At 37.0% G+C, this 22300-nt stretch overlaps 1 protein-coding gene across 1 annotated transcript; it reads right to left on the reverse strand.

The window, feature by feature from the left end:
- Positions 1-12631: 12631 nt before the first annotated feature.
- On the reverse strand, positions 12632-18072 carry LOC124890839 (putative late blight resistance protein homolog R1B-17). Its single transcript, XM_047402663.1, has 7 exons — positions 17773-18072; positions 17616-17674; positions 17273-17535; positions 17033-17158; positions 16739-16978; positions 12817-12896; positions 12632-12706 (listed from the first exon to the last, which is right to left on the reverse strand). Exons 1-7 carry the CDS (start codon positions 18070-18072, stop codon positions 12632-12634), a joined length of 1143 nt encoding a protein of 380 aa, XP_047258619.1.
- Positions 18073-22300: the final 4228 nt, after the last annotated feature.

Here is a 22300-nt window from a genome sequence, read left to right on the forward strand (position 1 = left end):
GTGATATGACTTGGTGGATCACTGGTATCTTGGAAGTCTAAGAAACAACACAGTTTCTAGAAGCTCAGCTGAGGCTAAGTACAGAAGCATGGCCTCTGCAGTAGCACTTACTTTGCTGGAAGGCTTATTCAATGATCTAGGTGTTGTTATTAATAAACCTGTCACGGTACTAAGTGATAGGAAATCAGCTATTCAACTGGAAGCAAATCCCATATTTCATGAGAGAACTAAGCACATCAAAATTGATTGTCATTTTATTCGAGATAAGATCAAAGCTGGCCTGATCAAGACTATATATGTTCCCTCACAACATCAAGTAGCAGATATGCTAACCAAGAGTTTGAGTCATGAGCAACATTCCTATCTTATTGGCAAGCTTGGTGTGCTCAATATATTGCACCCTGCAATTGAAACCAGAGTTGGTTACATGTAGATTACTTAAATGTAATAGTTAGTTACACTGACTGTTAGTTAGTTACACTGACTGTCACTGTTTCATTCAGCTGTGCGTTGTTACATTAGAGTACCTAACTAACCGACTACTAATTGATAGCTCAGATAGTGTGAGGAATGAAGGTTCTAGATGATTCTAGAAATATTAGCTAAGTCTATAAATACTTCCTAAGGTAAATGGATAAAGCAGTTGTAACATATATTATTTCCCTCCTTCTATCAATATGTACTCTGCTTCTGGTTCTTCTCTATAACTATTATTCTTCTTCTCTAGAGTTAGAAGAAGAATTGTGTGTTGTTGCTGTAAATTTCATAGTTCTTTTAATGGGTCTAAGATATTTTGAAATCAATATTGGTTTATTTTAATGGGTGATGTGTACTTCTAATAAAAGGCCATGTGGCAAAGCTGTTTTTAAAAATCTACTATTTAAAAGTAATGGCATGGATGAGTTGCTTTTATAACAGCGATGGCACGAATGAGTCAAACTTTTAACAGATGGCATAAATTAGTCATTTCTGATAGTTCAATGGCATATTTGAGCATTTTTCCTTAAAATTCTTTTGGCTCATTTAATTAAGGCATAATACAAAAATATGACCCTAAACTTGACATCAAATTATAAATTTGACCTTAAACTTTGACAGTGCACAAATATGACCTTTAACTATTCAAAACTGCACAAATATAACATTCGATCCTATGTAGCAAAACGCGTGTTCAACAAGCAAAACTGGGCGCGTCCAACTTAAAATCTAAGGGCATAATGCATAAATATGACCCTAAACTTGATACCAAATTATAACTTTGACCTTAAACTTTGACTGTGCACAAATATGACCTTTAACTATTCAAAACTGCACAAATATGACCTTTAAATTACTCTTCACTATTATGTTTTCATTATTTTTGGCTCAAAGATGAAAATGGCATCTAATTTCTTTTGTCATTTCGGAAAAAGAGCAATATTGAAGATTTATTAAATAGGTGGGTCAGCCTCATACGAAAAAAATCGTGCGGGTATGTATATATATTATAAAGCAAAGGGCGAATTTATGTTATATAATATATCTAAATATAAGTTATTTAAATATTAAATGAGATAATACCCAATTACCCCCCTGAACTATATCCAAAAAGGCTATGACATACCTCAAATCAAAGGGGTCCTATTTGAAGAACTCTACTCACACGTATCTTAATATGGAGAGGGAAAAAACCACAGGGAAGGAAGCAAAGAATGGAAAGCCTTTTAAACTTTTGCAGAGAATGTGGCTGAAATTGAATTTTATTCAATAGATTAGTGGCCTTATATAGGCTTACATATCTTAAAGAGTCACTATCCCACTAAACCACTACTTTAGTTCCACTAAACAAGTTCTCCTAATCTTAAGGAACACATCTGCAGAACTAGAAACACTGAAAAACTGAAAAATAACAAATCCTAACTGAATGCTAAAATTAAGGTACTAAAGACTTAGTCAAACTAGAATGCAACAACTGATGTATGTTGTACACTTTTAACACTCCCTCTCAACATCAGCTCCTGCCTTAACCATGCCCAGCTGTTGACATAAACTTTCAAATTTATTGACACTTAAGCCTTTTGTGAACACATCTGTAATTTGCTGCTCGGTTTTAATATGCTTCAAGTCAATCTCTCCTTGCAACACCTTTTCTCTGATGAAGTGATAATGTATTTCCACATGCTTAGTTCTTGCATGAAAAACAGGATTTTCAGCCAAGCAAATCGCTGAATGATTGTCACAGTACAAGGGAACTGTGTATCCAACTGATTGTTGCAACTCCTTCATCAACTGCATAAGCCATGTACTTTTTTGAGCTGCAACTACTGCTGCTCGATACTCTGCTTCTGTTGTTGACAACGACACTATTGGTTGCCTTTTGCTGCACCAAGAAATTGCTCCAGCTCCAAGATTAAACACAAAACCAGTAGTTGAACGACGGGTATCATGGTCCCCTCCATAGTCAGAGTCACAATAACCGACCAGCTCGCATTCTTCACCTTTCTTGTAAAAAAGACCATAATTAATCGTACTTTTCAGATATCTTAGGATTCTTCGAACAGCCTCCATGCGATGCTTCTTTGGATTATGAATGTAGTGACTCATCACACCAACTGCAAAAGAAATATCAGGTCTAGTCTAAGTTAAATAAATCAAACTACCTACCAATTGTTGATACATCGTCACATCTTCTAAATCTTTTCCTTCATGTGCACACATCTTAGCATTTAGCTCCAATGGTGTTGAGATTGGTTTGCAATTAACCATCCCAAACTTCTTCAACAAATCGCTGGAATATTTTTCCTGATGCAAACAAATTCCATCCTCATTACTATCAACCTCCAAGCGAAGAAAATGGTTGAACTGTCCCAGTTCCTTCATCTGGAAGTAAATTGATAAATTCTTCTTGGTTCGAAGAATTTCTTCTTCACAATCACTTGTTAGGATTAGATTATCCACATATACTAGCACAATAGCTAGTTTTCTTCCAACATTTTTCACAAACAAGCTAGAATCTGCCGGTGCTACAAAATAACCACTATAAGTAAGAAATTCTTAAATATTACCATACCATGCCCTTGGCACTTGCTTTAATCCATATTGCGCCTTTCGAAGCTTACACATATACTCAGGATGATCTTGACTTTGAAAACCCATTTGTTGGCACATGTAGATCTCCTGATCCAATTCTCCATGTAGAAATGCATTCTTTACGTCCATCTGCCAAAGGTTCCAATCTTTACTAGCTGCAAGTGCAAGTAGAATCCCGACAGTAGTAAGCTTTGCCACTGGACTAAATGTTTCATCATAATCTAGTCCATATTGCTGAGAAAAACACTGAGCTACAAGACGAGCTTTGAGCCTTTCAATTGATCCATTTGTGTGACGCTTTATCTTGTAAATCCATTTACAAGAAATAGGTTTGACATCCTTCGGCTTTGCCACGAGCTCCCAAGTTTGATTCAATTCTAGCGAGGAAATTTCCTCCTCCATAGCTTTAAACCATTTCGGATTTTGGAATGCTTCCTCAAAAGTCTCTGGTTCTTTTTCATCTTCTTCTACTATAGTAGCATTCGCATACTTGGGATTTTGCTTTCTGATCCTTGTTGACCTTCTAAGTGTAGGTGGTGTGTTTGCTTCATTTAGCTCGCTTTCTTCACCCTATTGTTGGTACAAACCAGTTTGCCAAGGATTTTGATTCACACCTTCTTCAATATTATCTTCATTAGCTTCAGTTTCATCTTCGTCTAGACCTAATTGGATATGAGACGAGTCCAAAACATCTTTGAGGGCATCTGAATCTGGCAGCAGCTCCTTATTTGAAGACCACCATGATGAGGCTTCATCAAATATCACATTCCAAGAAGTGTAACACTTCCCCGTTGTGGGATCACAACATCGCCATCCTTTTCGTTGACTATCATACCCTAAAAAAATACACCTAAAAGCCTTTTTGTCCATCTTGCTACGCAAGTGATTAGGTACAAATACATAGCATACACAACCAAAAACACGAAAATAGCTAACTGAAGGTTTCATATTCCATAACTTCTCAAAAGGTGAAAGAAAATTTAACCTTTGTTGAGGAAGTCTAATGATCACAAAAGCTGCAGTCTTCATAGCTTCCGCCCAAAATTGTCCCGGAATATTTTTCGCGTGAAGCATGCTTCGACAAATTTCTGCTAGGTGTCTGTTCTTCCTTTTTGTGATGCCATTCTGCTGCAGCGTATTTGGACATGTGAACTGATGATGTATTGGACACTTCCGAAGGAACTCGGCAAATTCATATGAGGTATATTCCCCACCATTGTCAGTTCGCAGACAAAGAATTTTCTTGCCAACTTCTGCTTCAACAACCTTCTTGAACTCTTTGAATTTTGAAAATGTATCAGACTTTTCCTTTAAAAAATAAACCCACATGTACCTGGAAAAATCATCAACGAAGATCAACATATATTTCATCCCACCAACAGAGACTTGATTGACGGGTCCGAACACATCTGAGAATTAACTCTAATGGTTCTTTGGCCCTATATTTTGACTCTTCATACGAAAGCTGATGTGCTTTACCATACTGGCAGCCTTTACATATTACATCTGTCCTTACTGTAAGTTTGGGAAGACCCTTCAGTATTGATTTTTCCATCATGACACTAAGTTTCGAGTATCTAACATGACTCAATCGCATATGCCATAAATCTGCAGTTTCGTTCTTCCTTGTCTTGTCTATATATGCGGTTTCTGCCGACATTACATAGATGGAATTCAATCTTTGTCCCTTCATTACTGGCTCTTATTTAATCTCAAGATCATGAAATATCCTTACATCTTGCGGACCAAACAGAACAAAGTGACCCGAAGATGTTAATTGTGCTACTGAAAGAAGATTTTTCTTCATACCTGGTACATGATAAACATTTTGGAGCATCATCAGATCAGCACAATTATTTGGAGACACTACAGCCTTACCGATGTGAGCTATTGGTAATTTTGTGTCATCAGCTGTCACCACCTCACAGCTTCCCTTGTACTCGGACAGATTTTGCAGCTTCTGTTTGTCGCCATTCATATGGTTTGAGCATCTGGAATCAACAATCCAGTCATTATCATAGTCAATTTGTTTAGAGGTTGTTACGGTAAAAGCTAACTCCTCTTGTTCAAGAGCAAAGAATGCTTCAGCATCCCAGTCATCTTCACTATTTTCCTTTGGACCGGAAGTGGAAGCAGCATTACTTTCAACGGACCTCTTATTGAACCAGCAAAACTTGGCTTTATGGCCCTTCTTTCCAGTTGTGGCACTTCCCTTCAAATCTCTTGTTTTTGCCCCATTGATTCTTTGAAGCTCCCCCTGGACGATAGCTTTCCTCTCCTTGATGACTCTTTGCCTTATCATCAATTTTTTTTGATCCACCTGCATTGCACTGCTTGGAGTTTCCTCTGTTTTTGTTGACGTAAAGCGCTTTCTCCTCGCCTTTTTGTGAAACTCCACTCATTTGCTTTGCCATGGCTTCTTGGCCCGCAAGCAAATTCTCAAACTCAAGTGATGGTTGATTTTGCCATCCCTGTACTGCAGTAATAAAGTTTCTGTATTCAGATCCCAAACCATGGATGATTATTCTTTTCATCCTGGTTTCCCCGATTGGAGCTGTTGGTTTCAATTCTGAAATTTCGTGACATATCGACTTCACTTTGTGAAAGTATTGAGCAATGCTCATATCATTTTGAGCTATCAACAACAATTCACTTTCTAAAAGTTGTAGCCGTGTATCATTCTTCTTTGAAAAAAGTGCAGCCAGCGTGTCCCAAGCCTCCTTTGGTGTTTCAGCATCTCGTATATGTTCCAACACATCTTCTTCGATGGTGGTTTTGAGGGAAAACAATGCTTTTCCTGCTTTAATCTTCCATTTCCTCAAAGCGCCATTTGGTTCTTCTACCCGCGGTTTGAATTCACTTCCATTGACGACCTCCCAAAGATCTTTACCTTCCATGTACGAGGTCATACAGGTCATCCACGTTTTGTAATTTTGATGGTTGAGTTTCTTCACTCCACCTATGGCTTGAAGATCAGTCATTTTGTTTTCTGTAAAACAACTGTTATGTTCAAGAAGATGGTTGCTGCCACCAACAGCTTATAAATGTTCTGCGTGGCTTCTCTTTCTCTCTTTCAAATCTGGCTCTGATGCCAAATGAAGAACTCTACTCACACGTATCTTAATATGGAGAGGAACAAAACAGGAGGGAAGGAAGCAGAGAATGAAAAGCCTTTTAAAATTTTGCAGAGAATGTGGCTGAAATTGAATTTTATTCAATAGATTAGTGGCCTTATATAGGCTTACATATCTTAAAGAGTCACTATCCCACTAAACCACTACTTTAGTTCCACTAAACAAGTTCTCCTAATCTTAAGGAACACATCTGCAGAACTAGAAACACTGAAAAACTGAAAAATAACAAATCCTAACTGAATGCTAAAATTAAGCTACTAAAGACTTAGTCAAACTAGAATGCAACAACTGATGTATGTTGTACACTTTAACACTATTACCCCTTGAACTATTTAAATGTGTAATTTTAAATATTTCAGACTATGAAAATATTTAAGTTGAGGTGTGTCATAATCTTTTTGGGTATAGTTCAGTGGGGTAATTGAGTATTTTCTCATATTAAATTAAAGATGAAACTATACTAATAAATTTTTTTTATAGTTTTAATAAACGTTATTAAATTAACGTTATTAAGAATAGTAGTAGTAGTATATTAAATTAACGTTATTAAAATGTTAGTATTAAATTAACGTTATCAAAATGTTATTAAATTAACGCAGGGGCGGACCTACGTGGTTGCCGTGGGGTCAACCTTACAAGAAGAGTCAATTTGGTCATCAATAGGATTAACTAGTGTATCCACACTCACAACATGTACATCATCAACAAGAGATGAAGAATCATTTGACTCACAAGTAAGTAAGCTACAACTCACACTCAATGGGCTACTAGCCACACGAATATCATTCTCATGCACCAAATTGTAAGAGTTAGCTATTTTACCTTGAATTTCTTGAGTAGATTCTTCTTTGTCGTAGTGTGAAGGTCCTCCATAAGCTTTGGCAGCAACTTTCTTTCGACATTGTTCGCCTTCGCTTGCCATGTTGGTACCTATACAAATGTCCTTAGAAATAGAAGGACAACCAATGTTAGCACGGTTTGGAGATAATCCCCTCACTTCGCTCCACACAACCTCTCTTTTTTCCACTCTCGAATTACCACCTTGCACTCCATTACTCCTCTCAATCTTTTGTCTCTCATAATAATTTGGACTGGAGTAGGTAGGCACTTCTCTTTGTGGCTTGGGAAGCAAGTAAGTCATGAGGCGATTCCCCCATTGGTCTCTTACAACACTAGGCCAATTTTGTACGTTAGGAACTTGATGTTATGCAAACCAATTGGCACCTAAGTATACATGACCGTAGGGCAAGGGAAGAACATCGCACCACACCTTCTCATGGTATTCATATTGGTGGAAGAAAACTTTTACCCTCTCGGTAACCTTGAACTCGTCCAATTAGTATGGAACAAGTAAAGGCTCTTGAAACAACCCCAAGTAGTTGACCATGCACGGAAGGATGTAGTTTTTATAGTACCTATCATTCAACACAATAAGGAAGCCTGGTATCCCACAAATGGTCACCTTTTCAGAGTGTATACTCCTCGGATCAACATTATAATCCACACAAGTACCCCTCGGTTTTGAAGATGCACAGCCTCTTCTTCTCGCTAGACAACCTCCACTTGAACTAGTATAACCATTCACACTATATTGACCTTGATAAGAAGAACTACAAGGTGAAGAATATGAATCTTCACACTCCTCCATTCACTCTCATCATAGCTCTCATAAGCTTTGCGAATGAAAGGGTTACACCAAACACCAAATCTAGGTTCGGAGTGAGAAGTGTAGGACTCCTATCATACCCCAAAATCATCATAAGAACATTCACGAGGTCCTACATCGTCCCCAAACTCACCATAAGCACTAGGCACTAAATTGATTTAGAAAAAGGTGAAGTTTGTGTGGTATTACTTATGTGAGAATAGTTTTGAGAAGTTGAAAGACAATCTGACTATTGCCCCTGTTTTGACTCTTCCCGAAGGTTATATGGTTTTATGGTTTACTGTGATGTGTCTCGTATGGGACTTAGTTGTGTTTTGGTGCAGCATGGTAAGGTGATAGCTTATGCATCTAGGCAGTTAAAGGTTCATGAGCTAAATTACCCCACTCATGACTTGGATTTAGCATCCGTGGTGTTTGCACTTAGAATCTGGAGGCATTATCTCTATGGAGTGCATGTTGATATTTATACTGACCACAAAAGTTTGTAGTATGTTTTCTCGCAGAAAGAATTGAACCTCAGGCAGAGGCGTTGGATGGAGCTTTTGAAGGACTATGATATGAGCCTACATTACCATCCGGGCAAGGCAAATGTTGTAGCCGACGCTCTCAGCAGGTTGTCTATGGGTAGTTTTTCACATGTTGAAGAGAGGAAGAGAGGTATAGTGAAGGATATTCACCGCCTTACAAATCTGAGAGTGCGACAGTTAGATTCCGAGGATAGAGGGGTGATTGTTCATGAGATAGATAAGTCATCCATTTTTGCTGAAGTTAAAGAGAAACGAGTTGAAGATCCCATCTTGATGCAAATCAAGGAAGATGTGGGCCAACAAAAGGTAATGTCGTTTGAAATTGGAGGAGATGGTATTCTGAGTTATAAGGGAAGGTTGTGCATTCCGAATGTTGATGGACTGCGGGAAAGAATCCTTGATGAGGCTCACACTTCGAGGTATGTTTTTCACCCGGGCTCTACTAAGATGTACCATGATCTGAAAACTTTGTATTGTTGGAATAACATGAAATGTGATGTAGCTGATTTTGTTTCCAAGTGTTTGAACTGTCAACAAGTGAAGGTTGAGCATTTGAGGCCAGGAGGTACTTACCAAGAGATAGCTATGCCTTTATGGAAGTGGGAGATGATAAATATGGACTTAATTACAGGACTTACGAAGTCCCGAAACCAGTATGACTCCATTTGGGTGATTGTTGATTGGTTGACAAAGTCAGCCCACTTTTTTCCTGTGAGAACTAATTATTCGGGAGACGATTATGCGAAGCTGTACATTGAGGAAATAGTCCGTCTGCATGGAGCACTTGTCTCTATTATATCTGATCGAGGTACACAGTTTTCTTCTCAGTTTTAGAGATCTTTTCAGAAAGGTTTAGGTACCCAAGTGAACCTAAGTACAGCAGACTGATGGACAAGCTGAGCGCACCATTCAGACCCTTAATGATATGTTGAGGGCTTGTGTAATAGATTTCAAAGGTATTTGGGTGGATCATTTGTCGTTGATTGAGTTCGCTTACAATAATAGCTACCATGCCAGTATTAAGATGGCACCATTTGAAACATTGTCTGGGAGAAGTTGCAGGTCTCCGATAGGGTGGTATGAAGTTGGCGAAACGCAGTTGTTTGGGCCTGATCTTGTTCATCAGGCAATGGAGGATGTGGAATTAATCAGAGAACGACTTAAGACAGCTTGAGGTTGGAGATTGGGTATTTCTTAAAGTTTCTCCCATGAAGGGAGTTATGCGATTCAGGAAGAAAGTTAAGCTGAGTCCTCGCTATATAGTACCATGCCGGATTGCAAAAAGGATTGGCGGAGTTGCATATGAGTTAGAGTTGGCTGCAAATTTGGGTTCTGTCCACCCGGTATTCCATGTATCCACGTTGAAGAAGTGCATTGGAGATCATTCTTTAGTGTTGCCTGTAGAAGAAATCAAAGTGACTGATTCCTTGTCTATGGATTTTCTTTTGAGGTCCATACGAGGCCCGATCCTCCTGCTGATTGTCTGCTAAGTCCCATTGGACTTCCTTTACGCCCTGTGAGTTGAACTTGTTGCTATTTGCTAGTTCGTTTTGGCATCAGTCTAGTGATGAGTTTTCTGTTTAATGAAAGTAGCGAAAAGAAGTGGTATTTTCTCCTCCCAAGTCCCACTCTCACAACACGCCACTGCCCACCCATCCCCTACCCCCAACCCCCACCCCCATCCTCATAGTTTTGTGTTTGATACAACAAATGCTTTTCGGATAACGAGTGTTCAACGAGATGGTATCTTCGTTATTTTTCAACACAGAAGATGGACTTATAGTCCATGAGAACGAGTGTTTTTCAAAAAAATAAATAAAAAAAGCTCAAAAACCTGTATAACCACTTAAATTTGATACATTTTTGTAAGATAGACATTGAAACTCAGTTAGTGACCAGTTAGACACTTTACGAGGTGTATCTTTTGAACACGGGGAGAAATGGGGGGGGGGGGGGGGGAAATAAGTTGAAATGGGCTAAAGATCAGTTATTTTTTCCTGCTTTTCTCTCCAAAAACCTCTTTGGCAATGTGTAAACGTGGCGAGCTGAAAAGATTTTTTTCTTTTGCTGGATTTGTTTCGCAGGGACAACCGTTGTGTATATTCTATTGCAAATATGGGATCTGCAAATTTGGCTCAAGTTGCAAGTTTGATCACCCAATGTATGTTGTTGAACATACATGGGGTTGATAATTAGGAACCAGTGCATTGAACTTGACTTCAGAAGGGTTCGTTGAAGCAGTTTCAACGAATCCCAGGCAACTGTCACTCCCAGAAACAAGAAAGATGCCGTCTGGTGATAGTAACATTGATATTTATCCGCCGATTCCCAGTCAGCATCGTTATTTTGTATGTACAAATTCTTTTGAAGATGCATTTCAGTTAGTAGGTATTGGACATTTGTATGAACAAGTAAAGGAGATTGAGAACTTCTCATTCTATATATGATCTGCAAATTTCTTTTGCTATTATACAAAAACTTTGAAATACCACTAAACAGCAAAGTACTGATGGTCACGTGTTCTTACCTATCTCATAAATAGGACACGTGAATGCACATTACAACAATCAAGTGAAAAGATGCCTTCAGAGTCCTATTGAAGCGGCTTTCCAGAAATTTCACAGATGATTCTGAGATAAGTAACAATTTATGACTATTTATAACATTGTTTGCTTTACTTGAAGTCTTCAATCTACCCTGCGAAGGACGAAAGAATAATTCCAGTGTCACTAGAGAAATTGTACCAACTTACTAAAACCTTCACACAGGAAGTAACAGATGGGAAGGTTTTGCGAAATGTGTAATCTAAGTCATTACTCATTTCACGATAGGTAATTGGCCTACAAATTCACGATGTTATTTACCAGAACCATTGTTAACATGATGGACAGCTCACAGATCATGAACTAATAGTGAATATTGTATAAATTAATGTAACTATGTATTGTTGTATATAAGTATAATTACAGATATTTGATTTAGTAACCAAAAAGAATAAATATTGTGATAGAATAGCTGCAGATTTAGAGGGATAGCATAGTTTATCTTTAGGGATAGGAAAGACAGTTCTTTAAGGATATAATCTTTGAATACTTCGTATTTAACGACATGACGCTCAATATTGAGAGGCATTCAGCTAGAAAATTGACATAGTATGTCTTGTTTCATAGAGTCTATCTGTGGTTCCTTTCAACATTTTCTTTTGGTTTTGTTGACCATTTGTCGACAATTAGTCCATAACACCTAGGTCTTCGATCTCAGTCATAGCACTTCGAGTTTTTACAACTATTCAAGAATATGTCTTCAGATCAATTTGAATCATTCAGTATTTGTTTCACTGGAAAAAAATTTTCATGCTGGGAACTTCAATTTCAATTATTTGGTACCGGATAAGAACTATGGCACCATATAGATGGAATCGATTCTTATCCCTCTGGGTAAGTGCACTTTTAGGATGTGATATTGATCACTAATCTCCTTTGATAAAGTTAAATAAAGTCAAGTGGGAACTTTAATTTATTTTTTGTGTTCTTTATCAAATGCATCATTTGTATACTCAGAAACCTTTTGATGAAAATCTTGCAGAAACAAGTGAAACTATACTTGTCTAACAGCCGGGCCGGCCTTTGTACAGCCCGGCACAGACAGCACGTTAGACCGGTAAGGAGGCCGGCCAGTCATGATACAAGGAAGGGGATTGTGAAACAAGCCATACAACTTGAGTTGATTAGTTCATACATAAAACTAACTTGAACTGGTTAGTGGACACTTTTAGGATTTTGAGAAATTAAGAGATATGGCTTATGCTGCTATTACTTGTCTTATGAGAATCATACACCTATCAATGGAACTTACTGGATGTGATTTGCAACCGTTCTATGAAAAGCTTGAAACTTTGAGAGCTATTCTGGAGAAACCGTGGAAAGCAACAGACGATCTCGAGGCATCAACAAGTTTGGAAGCTGAAATCACTGATATAGCATACACAACAGAAGATATGGTTGACTCAGAATCAAGGAATGTTCTTTTAGCACAAAGACCACCGTTAAAAAGTAATGCAATGAATGAGCAGGTTTTGTAACGGTGATGGCATGAATGAGCCAAACTTTTAACTGATGATATAAATGAGCCATTTTTGATAGTTCAATGGCATATTTGAGCCTTTTCCCTATATTTCCCTAGAAACATTGCTTTTCTCAAAGTTCTTGAGAAATGCTTCCAGGGAGCTAACTTTTTCACCAAGAGCGAGAGATTCCTCTGTGTTCACTAATTAGAGATTGCACTGGCGAATTGGATGTCACGACCAATTCCTTGTGCAGTTTTTACCAGAAAACAGCAAGTTTCAAAACCTCAGTGGTGTTACTACATATAATACCAGTTTCAAACTCTATTAACTCAAAAAATAACACAAATTGCTAACCAAATCAATAACTGAAACCATAATCAAGTACATCGGCAGAGTCATAAGAGCATTTAGTAAGAGTTCAAGTTGGGATGTGGCTAGAAATAATGGAATCAGAACAATAACATAAAGACTCCTAGACACCACAAAACTAGCTGGTTGTCTCATCGTATAAAATAATCATCAAACTCGATCACAAACAACCATGTGGTCTGCTAGTACTAGGAGTTGAATTTGTAAAGTTACATAAAAAGAGAAGGGAAGAAGGGAATTAGTACAACAATTCCTGTAAGTCTCATAGACCATCACCTAAAGGCCGTGGCAAGGCTTTATGCATTAGAGAAAATTAATGTATGTCCCATAAAACATAGAACACGTTACAGGCATCATTAGTCACATAAGAATATACATGGAAACCTATCATCACCTACTTATGTACTTAACATTCTATTAACCCAAAAATATGTTACAATACAAAAGATATCACATCTCCTTGGAAGCCACACGTTTCTTGAAACCGATAATTTAGTGGTAGTTTGCGACAGAGGAACCAAAATGAAATCCCAAGAGTTCAATCCTCCTGGCCTTGAACTCCTTCGCTAATATTCTTGTAAATCAGAATCACACTGAGAAGTCAATAGAAGTTTGACAAGTCACATTATTCAGATGCAGATTTAGAGGGTATTCAACCAAGCTCACATCTTTCAACTCAACTACATGTGAGAGCGAAAATGCTTATATTACATCTCAACTAACAATTATTTACTAATTCAAGAAATGAGTTGCAAATATTGATGTATAATTTTACAGATTCTATAATCGCAACATTCTTTATCTCACTTACCTTGATAATATATCAAAAAGATGATTATTCAAAAGTTTTTTTTTCTTTTTCTATATTTTCTCAATGATATAATTTGTGTTTTTTAAAATAATTAATTTTTATATGGGATATATACACACCACTCTTGATAGACTCTATAAAACCGAAAAACATAATATGTTTACATTTATGAAAAAACATAGTGAAACGCCCCGTAAAATTCGTGCAATGCATTATCTCTTATTAGCATGGGCATGGAATGAGAAACTTGAAAATAATTCTAAGTGTCAAAGAGACTTAGTCTCCTTTTTAGTTTGTAATCTTCAGGGATTTTATTTTTGACCTTCCCGACCTCCGTTTTTAGATTTTCTTGTTGCGTTGCGATGGGGAAAGGTCATAGGACATCCTAGTTAAGTTTTGGGATTTTTAGACCAGCCTAAGGGCACATTTGGGTGCAAATTTCTGTAGAAACGGGCAATTAGCCGCGCCGCCTGGTAGATCGGGGAACTGTGTTAGGATTAAAGGGGGCGATATAGCAGGCTCCACCCAATGGATTGCGTGCGATAGACCAGGAGCTGCCCGGTGAACTCCACTGCTCTAGGCCAGGCGACGCCTGCCTAATCGCGCTAGGCCAAATTTCAGCATTTTCTATCCGTTTCATTAGTGGCATTTGGGTAATTTTCGCTACCCTTCCTTTCTCTAACACGGGATTTATCCCTCAAACACCAAAATATCACCACTTTCACCAAAAATTCTCAAGAACACTCTCTAGGGTTTCAAAATAAAAACCCACATAACTCAAGATACAACCGTGGATTTTCAAAACAAATTGGAGAATTGGAATCCCCTCAACGTAGGCTTCAAGAAGCACCCACTAAGTTCGTAAATAGAGGTACGTGAGGTTGTCCTAAATCTCATGGGCATGTTTTCAAAAGGATTTATGTAAGATTTTAAATCTATACAAGTATGTATATATTTACAAGTGGGGTTTTCGTTTAAAACCAATGAAAAGTTTTGTGACATGGTTTTGAAAGAGATATTGTAATATCATGGGGGTTACTTGCTTGAATATTTTTCAATTGTTGAATTGTGAACATGAGATTCGAATTTAGAAAGATGTCATGTGGACAAATTGTGAATTCTTTAAAACCCCCATGCTAATGTTTTATACCCCCATATTATACTTGTGTTGAACATTGAGAGCATGAATTTTGCAAGTTATATGATATTAATCGTAAATGATAAAGCTTCTTGAACTATTACATATTGAAAACCATGGTTTATGTGTTGATGGTGTGAAAGTAATATATATGTGCATGTTGTAAATGGTATGAAAAGTTGGAAAGAAATTGATGAGGTATTGATGACTTGCAAGTCGGGTATGACGATACCCTGCAGAGTATGATATGTGATTGATACAATCGAGATTAATGATTTGACTTTATGTGAGATAGGTGGTTACCCGACGAAAGCAAGAGTCAAATGACTCTACGCTGGAAACCGTGGGTTGCCGACATGGAAAGTTGGTACCATGCTGTGTGATCTTGTGTACCTTGAAATGTGTCATCCCTTATACGGGACAGATGGTTAGGAGCCATGCTGCGTGACCTTGATCCCAACCCCGACACATGAACTTGATTGAGATAGTGTGATTTTGTGTGCTCTCCCTTCCTCACCCATACTAAAATCTTGGCGGCAACCGAGATTGGGAAGTTGGTGAAACTATAGGGTGTACCACCTAACTCGGATGTGTTGCATTGTTGTTGAAAAATCATTATACTATGTCCATGTATTTTCAAATCATTTTGAAATAATGTGTTTTATAGCAACTCTTATTCACGTTATATAAAAACCTCTATTTTGTTTTTGGATTACTCTGCATATCAGTACATATGTATTGACCCCCCCCTCCCCTTCCAACCTCTCAGGTTCTGAGGCACAGTCTAGGGGTCCTGATAAGCTGTAGACTTCATCTGTCAGAGTTGTTGCGTCCAGTGGTGAGCCTTCTATACTTCGGAAGGCCTGGTTACTTTAGGATGATTATCATTATTAGATATGTTTTGGTCTACTGGGGTCCTTGTCCCAGTTTTCAGACAGTAGTAGAGATTTCGCAGACGGTTTTCAAATGTCCATAAATGTCGTGGGACTTTATTTACCATTATTGATTTTATTAGACTCATGACCATGTTTCTGCAATATTGTGTATTTTTCGCATTTCTTTTATCATATGAATGTTTTACATGATTACCAGACAGAGAAGGGTGTTTCGGTCCTTCATGGTTCGGAATGCTCGTAACGGTCAGGGCCCCGTTTTGGGTCGTGACACATAGTGATGAACTAGCATCAACAGTCTATAACAATATCAAATTGTTAATCTATAATTTCCCTTCTAATTTCAGGTTTTACTGAACATATAACAACCAAAGATTTTAGTTATCATCATGTTCTGCAGCATCAATATCGGAATCTTCATCATCATCATCATCATTATGATGTTATCATACCACTGTATGATGTGACTTGTGAAAAAGACGAACAACGTGTAACCGTGATAAATATGTACTTACCTTGATAAAATTATGTTAATAAAAAGTATTTCACTTCTTGATATTTCGATTATTTCATCAAACAGTTGAATCCAAGTAAACCTCATTTTACTAGAATTTATACAATCGATACCTTAAAATTCGTGTGCAATGACAACAAAGAGAGCAAACATCTACACTTCATTTTTCATCTTATTTTTTTTGTAATTTAATGGTAGGGTTGGACATTAGTCCATTTGTTCATTCAACCCATCTTAACCTACCTAATTTGCCCGTTTGCCACCCCTATGAGTAACAATTAGACCAAATGTTCTCACATTTAGCAAGCTTAAACTAAAAGAATCAAAACCGCTCAAAAGTATATTTAAGGGGCCATTTTGAACTACCCTCAAAATATAAGGGATATTCTTGTTAATTTCTCTTATATTTTAAGTAGGATTTTAACCAAATTCTGTCGAAGTTATTTTTGTGAAAGAATATGGGGGCAAAGATAAATAACTTTTGTGCACGACTTGACTTGTGGAAATGAGAAACAGAATGTGACCTTGATAAATACTGTATATATACTTACATGGATTGGAGATGCGAACATCCACGGGGTTGTTTCCGATCTCTTCTTGTTCTTGTTGAATTCTTGCAGCAGATTCCCCAAGTTCGGGAAGACACCTTGTTAACTCAATTAGTTGTAGTGTGTGGATTTCCGCAAACTCAATGGGTATCTCCTTCAAATGATGGCAACTTCTAATCATGAGGCGCTCAAGGACAGGAAAATTGTCATTTGTGGCTTTCCAGTACTTGAGAAAACAAGCTTCTATTAACAAAACCTTCAATCAAGTAAATTCCGTAACATTTGGATACCATTTACTGCCATGAAAACCATCATCCATCACCTTCAGCACCTCAAGATTAGGCAATTCAGCAATGATGTTCAAGAACGACCAACTTATATAAGTTCCTTTCAACTTCAGCTTCTTGAGCATTGCTGGAAAAGCTTTTGCACTTTTTGGAAATAAGTAATAAAAACAATGTATAAAACTCAATGTTCCAAGTTGTTGCAGATGGACAAGATTGTTGAGAATGCTATTAGAGTCAGTCTCCTATCCACAGATTCCTAATTCTTTGACATTCTGAATCCCCATAATAACCTTCTTCATGCAACAACTTGGAGACAAGTAAGAAATAGTTTTTATGTTTGAAAAATCCAAGTGTCTTTCTTTGTCAACAGATCCACTTGGGCAATCTGGCAAATAAAATCTGGGCAGTTTGAGATGCCTTAATTGCATTAGTCCCCAAATTTGCACTGGACAATTAATGTCTATATCTGATCGAAGATCCCCTTTAACAATTACTGTCTGCAGATTCCATAACCTGCAAATTTCTGGAGGTATGCGAAAATTCTCACGGGAGACCAATGATAGGTACCTCAACAAGATGAGACTTAGTGATACCAATCACTCTGTGTCTCAACTCCAAGACTGAGAGTAATTTGAAATGAATAAGCTCTGACCTGAGAATAGAAGTTGAAAAATAACTACGATAAAAGAAAATATAACGGGTTTGTTTCAAAAGATTGTTGTTTTCATGATATCTTAACTGATGATGTACTCGGGTAAGAAGAGCCCTATAAAGAACATAGGGACAATAATCAATTTCATCACCAATCAAGCACTTTAAGGGTTGCACTGAGTTACCAAAAACAATGTCGTTCATGATAAATATGTTCTCCCTTTGAATTTCTCTCAAGCACAGGTCATATATTAGATCATGAACCTTACATGATCTAATTTTTGTTCCATCTTGACTTTTCTTGCATACGAGGACTAGACATCTATCGACAAGCTCTTGCAAACACTTCTCAGCCTCCCCTTCCAAATCATTTTCCAACTTCAGGAACCCCTCAGCCATCCATGATCTCACCAATCTCTTCGCTGGTATCTCACTGTCTTCTGGAAAAATTCCAAAATGCAGTAGACTAGTCTTTAGATCGCTAGTCAAGTGATTGTAACTCAACCCAAGCACACGTGAACATTGTTCGTCAGGATCATTTGTGACAAATGACGACATATTTAGCAACATTTTCCCATTCTTCTATTTCCCTTTTAGATTTGAGAAGTCCAGCAACCACGACACTAGCTAGTGGTAACCCGTCACATTCATCTGCGATTTGCTTTCCAACAGTTTCGAACTCATATGGTAATGCTTCATTTGAAAATGCTGCACTTTTAAAAAGGTTCCAACTCTCATCTTGATCCATGAAGTTCATCTGCATAGAAAGATTCTCTGCACCAGAATCGCGCGCTAGTTCGTTGTTACGGGTAGTCAACAGTATTCGACTCCCTGCATTGAAGTCTTCTGTTGGAAAGCATCGTCTTACTCCATCCCACACTTCACAACTCTAGATATCATCCAAGACAATTAAGTACGTCTTTCTCTTTAAACTTTTCTGCAGCATGTCTTTTAGATCTTTTTCACATTTCGTCTTAACCGTGTCATCCATTTTGATCGTCGATTGCAGAAGGCTCAGCAAAATTTCCTTTATTTTGTGCTGTTGAGATACAGTAGCCCAGGCACGAACATCAAAATGGCGAAGAATTGATTCATGATTGTAAACTTCTTTTGCTAAGGTTGTTATACCTATGCCTCCCATCCCAACAATCGGGATGATTTTGTGTTCATCAGGGTAGGTTATAGTCAGATCTTCTAACAAACGTTCCTTTTGATCATCACGTCCAACCATATTATTGTTAACATTGAGAATATCATTTGTTGAACTTGAAAAATCATGAACCAATGATACCTTTGATACTTGTTTAACCTTATCCTGAATATTTGTCGACTCTTTCCAAATACGATCAATACCCTCTGCTACTTGTTGCAGGCTATCAGAAAGCCTCTCTTGTGCCTTTTGTCTCAGATTTTCATCATTTCCTAAAACTTCAGTTACTCTTAGTTGAATTGTTTTTTTAACAATATTTGCAACTTCTTTTATCTCTAATTCCAAATCTGTCATTCCCCAGAAACATTGTTTTTCTCAAAGTTTTTCAGAAATACTTCCAGGGAACTAACTTTTTCATGAAGAGCGCAAAATTCTTCTCTGTGATCACAGGTTAGAGATTGCATAGGCGAATTGGATTCAAGAGCGATTCTATTGTTCGCATAAGAGAAGCCACACTTGCATGAGCCATATCTACTATATTCACGTCTGCCTTTGCGATTATGACTTGAAAGTTGCAAGATGCAAGAGGTCAATGGTATACCCATTCTTTAGTATTAGATTAGAAATATGAGTAATTAAGGGAAACTAACCTTTCAATGGTAGAAATTTGGGAAGAAGCTTGATCACTGCTATAATATATACTATGAGAAAAGAACATAAAAACACAAATATGAGTAAATGAAAAAAAGCTATAGTAGCAAGTAATCCAGATTAAAATCAATATAAATACGTCATACCTGATCTCTGAGTGACTAAAATGGTATTAAATTTTATAGATAACAAAGTGTTTGGCTTCTGATAAATTGGGATGATAACTTCAATTATTGTTGCATGTGGAGTAAGTGCATTTATCTATTTAAATGGAACAAAGAGATTATATTATGTTTAAATGGTCATCATACTATTTTTGTTGTTATGTACTTTTTCTGAATGCTATATTTTGCTTCCTTTATTAGTTGTCATATTTTTTTTCTTTTTTTTTTTATGACTAATTTGGTTTACTGCATTTAAGCGAGGGTCCTTCGACATGATCAACTTTATTACTAAAAACTCATTGTTTCTTCAACTTTCTCCTTTTTGAAGCTAGTACTAATTAATATTATCGGTCAACTATTGAATAACATAAAATACTAATGTATAATGTCGATTGCATCAACAATCAATCTGTCTATATATCGATAAGGATCGATAATGGATTTGTTCATATATCGGTCGGATCAATAATCGGTCTTTTCATGTATCAATCGAATCAATAACTGATCTTGTCTATATCGATCGGATCGATAATCGATCTGTCCATGTGAATCAGGTTTTTGATTAATTTATAATTTTTAAAAGATTTTGGTGGGAAGGTTTTTTAAAAATAAATTCTGTCAATTCTTGGGATCTGTTGTTAAATGGTTTTTTCAAGTCTTCTTTTTAATTAAATATACTACAATTTTTTTTTTAGGAACATGATCCATTTTTTAGACAGATCTATTATCTATCCGGCTGATATATAGACAGATTGATTATCGATCCGACCTATATATGGAAAGATCAGTTATCAATCCGACAGACAAGATTATCGATTCAACCTATGGACTGATCGATTACCAATCCGACATATGAGAAAATAAAAGTAGGCCATTTTGCTAATTGAAAACTTGAAGAGACTTAGTAACCAAATTTTCTCTCAATTCTTGACAGTTGGTGACCTGTGTAATGCTTTATAACTTTTAATACTTGTAATTAAAATTTAAATCACAAATAAATTAAAATACTCAAAAGTGGGTCATTTCACTAAAAAAAAAAAAAATTCTTAAAAAGTATAGTTGAAAGGTGTGTTTAACAAAGAATCCCAATCACTTGTACAAGGATGATATATACAAACATTTCAGTAATAAAATGACAAGAAGGTCAACTAACCTCTTAGTGGCAGATAAAGGTTATATGAACTGCAAACTAAATTCTTGTACTTCATCAAATACAATGACAAAATGAATGAAGCAAGAAAGATATATTTCTACAGTATAATAACCAAGAAAAAGGATCTGAGAAGACAGAGAAAAATGACATACCAATGAAGGGCTGCAAGCAATAATGTATAGGCAATCAGAGTTACCAAGTAAATTCTATATAAAGAAGAAAAGAATTGACTTCATAAAATGGTTATATAATATTTATATGCAACATGGGCATTAGTATATTATACTGAACCATGCTGGTTTCCCTTAACTGGCATTGTAGTTTCCAAGAAGAAAATGACAGTCCAATGTACTAGTGGGATTTGGAGAAGGGTCGGACCATAAGGGTCTACTGTATCTAGTCTTACATTGCATTTCTGCCAGAGGCTTATTTTACGACTTGAATTTTTAACCTCCTCATAACATGGCAACAAATTTATCGGTTACTCCAAGGCTCTGAAAAGTGTAAAAAAGATTAATTCAATACATGGAAAGAAATAGTTGACTTCATAAAATGAAAAAGGGTCGGACCATAAGAGTCTGTTAGGACCTGAAAGCTGCAAGTCATAGAAGGTCAATAACACAATTCGCAAAGTTGCAAAGAGAGCAGTGAGGTATAAGCTACGCGAAATCAGGCGATTTTCAGTCTTGATCATTGTTCACTATCCCGATTTCTCAATCATCTCGGTCCACGGATCTTATATTTGTGAAGATATCTTTAATATGGTTTGATATAGTCATAATAATTTTCAAGATTCAATGAGGTACAATTCGAAGGGGATCCGTGGAGTAAACGGGTTCAAACAAACCAACTTCAGGCCTTGATTCGTCCTCCGCAAGGAAGGAACAAGTCGGTTCTCCTGTGAAAACCTAAGTTGCTCGGACTAGGGTGTAGGTGTCCAACACAGGCGCGGATCTAGAGGTCGGATACTTCACGATCTCAATTTTAAGATTTGGATATATGGATCCAAGCATAGATACGGGTGCGGAAATTCGGCTAAAAATAATTTAAATATTTAAAAATAGAGTTATAAAACTTAATTATGAGATACTATGTCAAAAGCTTGAGGAGAAAATATTGATCAAAAGGAGAATCATGAAAGAAGATAAAAGGAAAAACAGTAATATAGAAATTTCTATATACGAAGGTATTTCATTTTCTTCAGCTTCACCTGGACTTTTGTTTCGATTACAGAAATCATTAAATTTGTTCGAACTATTGATCTTGGTCAAAGTAAACAAAATTGGTTGACCAGATCGGATACGGATCCCACACCCACACCCATGTCGTTTCTACATGGGTGCACCGAAAGTGAAAAGTCCGAGTAACTTTGGTGAAAACAGCCTCTAAACTACTTAGTCAACCTCATGTCTCGTGATCAAGAGATCTGCATATAATGTAGTTTTACGTGCTTAAAATCCAAAAACACCAAAAAATAAGCGAATCCAAACACTCCCTAAGTAACACGTT

The sequence above is a fragment of the Capsicum annuum genome, unplaced genomic scaffold (genome assembly GCF_002878395.1).
Source record: "Capsicum annuum cultivar UCD-10X-F1 unplaced genomic scaffold, UCD10Xv1.1 ctg2582, whole genome shotgun sequence".
Classification (NCBI taxonomy): Eukaryota; Viridiplantae; Streptophyta; class Magnoliopsida; order Solanales; family Solanaceae; genus Capsicum; species Capsicum annuum.

Excerpts from the sequence above, each read along its gene's own strand:
- LOC124890839 (XM_047402663.1), bottom strand. The coding sequence starts at position 18,072 with ATGGCTGAGGGGTTCCTGAAGTTGGAAAATGATTTGGAAGGGGAGGCT. Across the intron at positions 17,159-17,272 it reads TGTCAAAGAATTAGGAATCT|CTTTTCCAGCAATGCTCAAG; the intron begins GTGGATAGGAGA and ends AAAGTGCAAAAG. Across the intron at positions 12,707-12,816 it reads TGGTTTCAGTTATTGATTTG|GAATTGGTCGTGACATCCAA; the intron begins GTTAGCAATTTG and ends AAACTGCACAAG.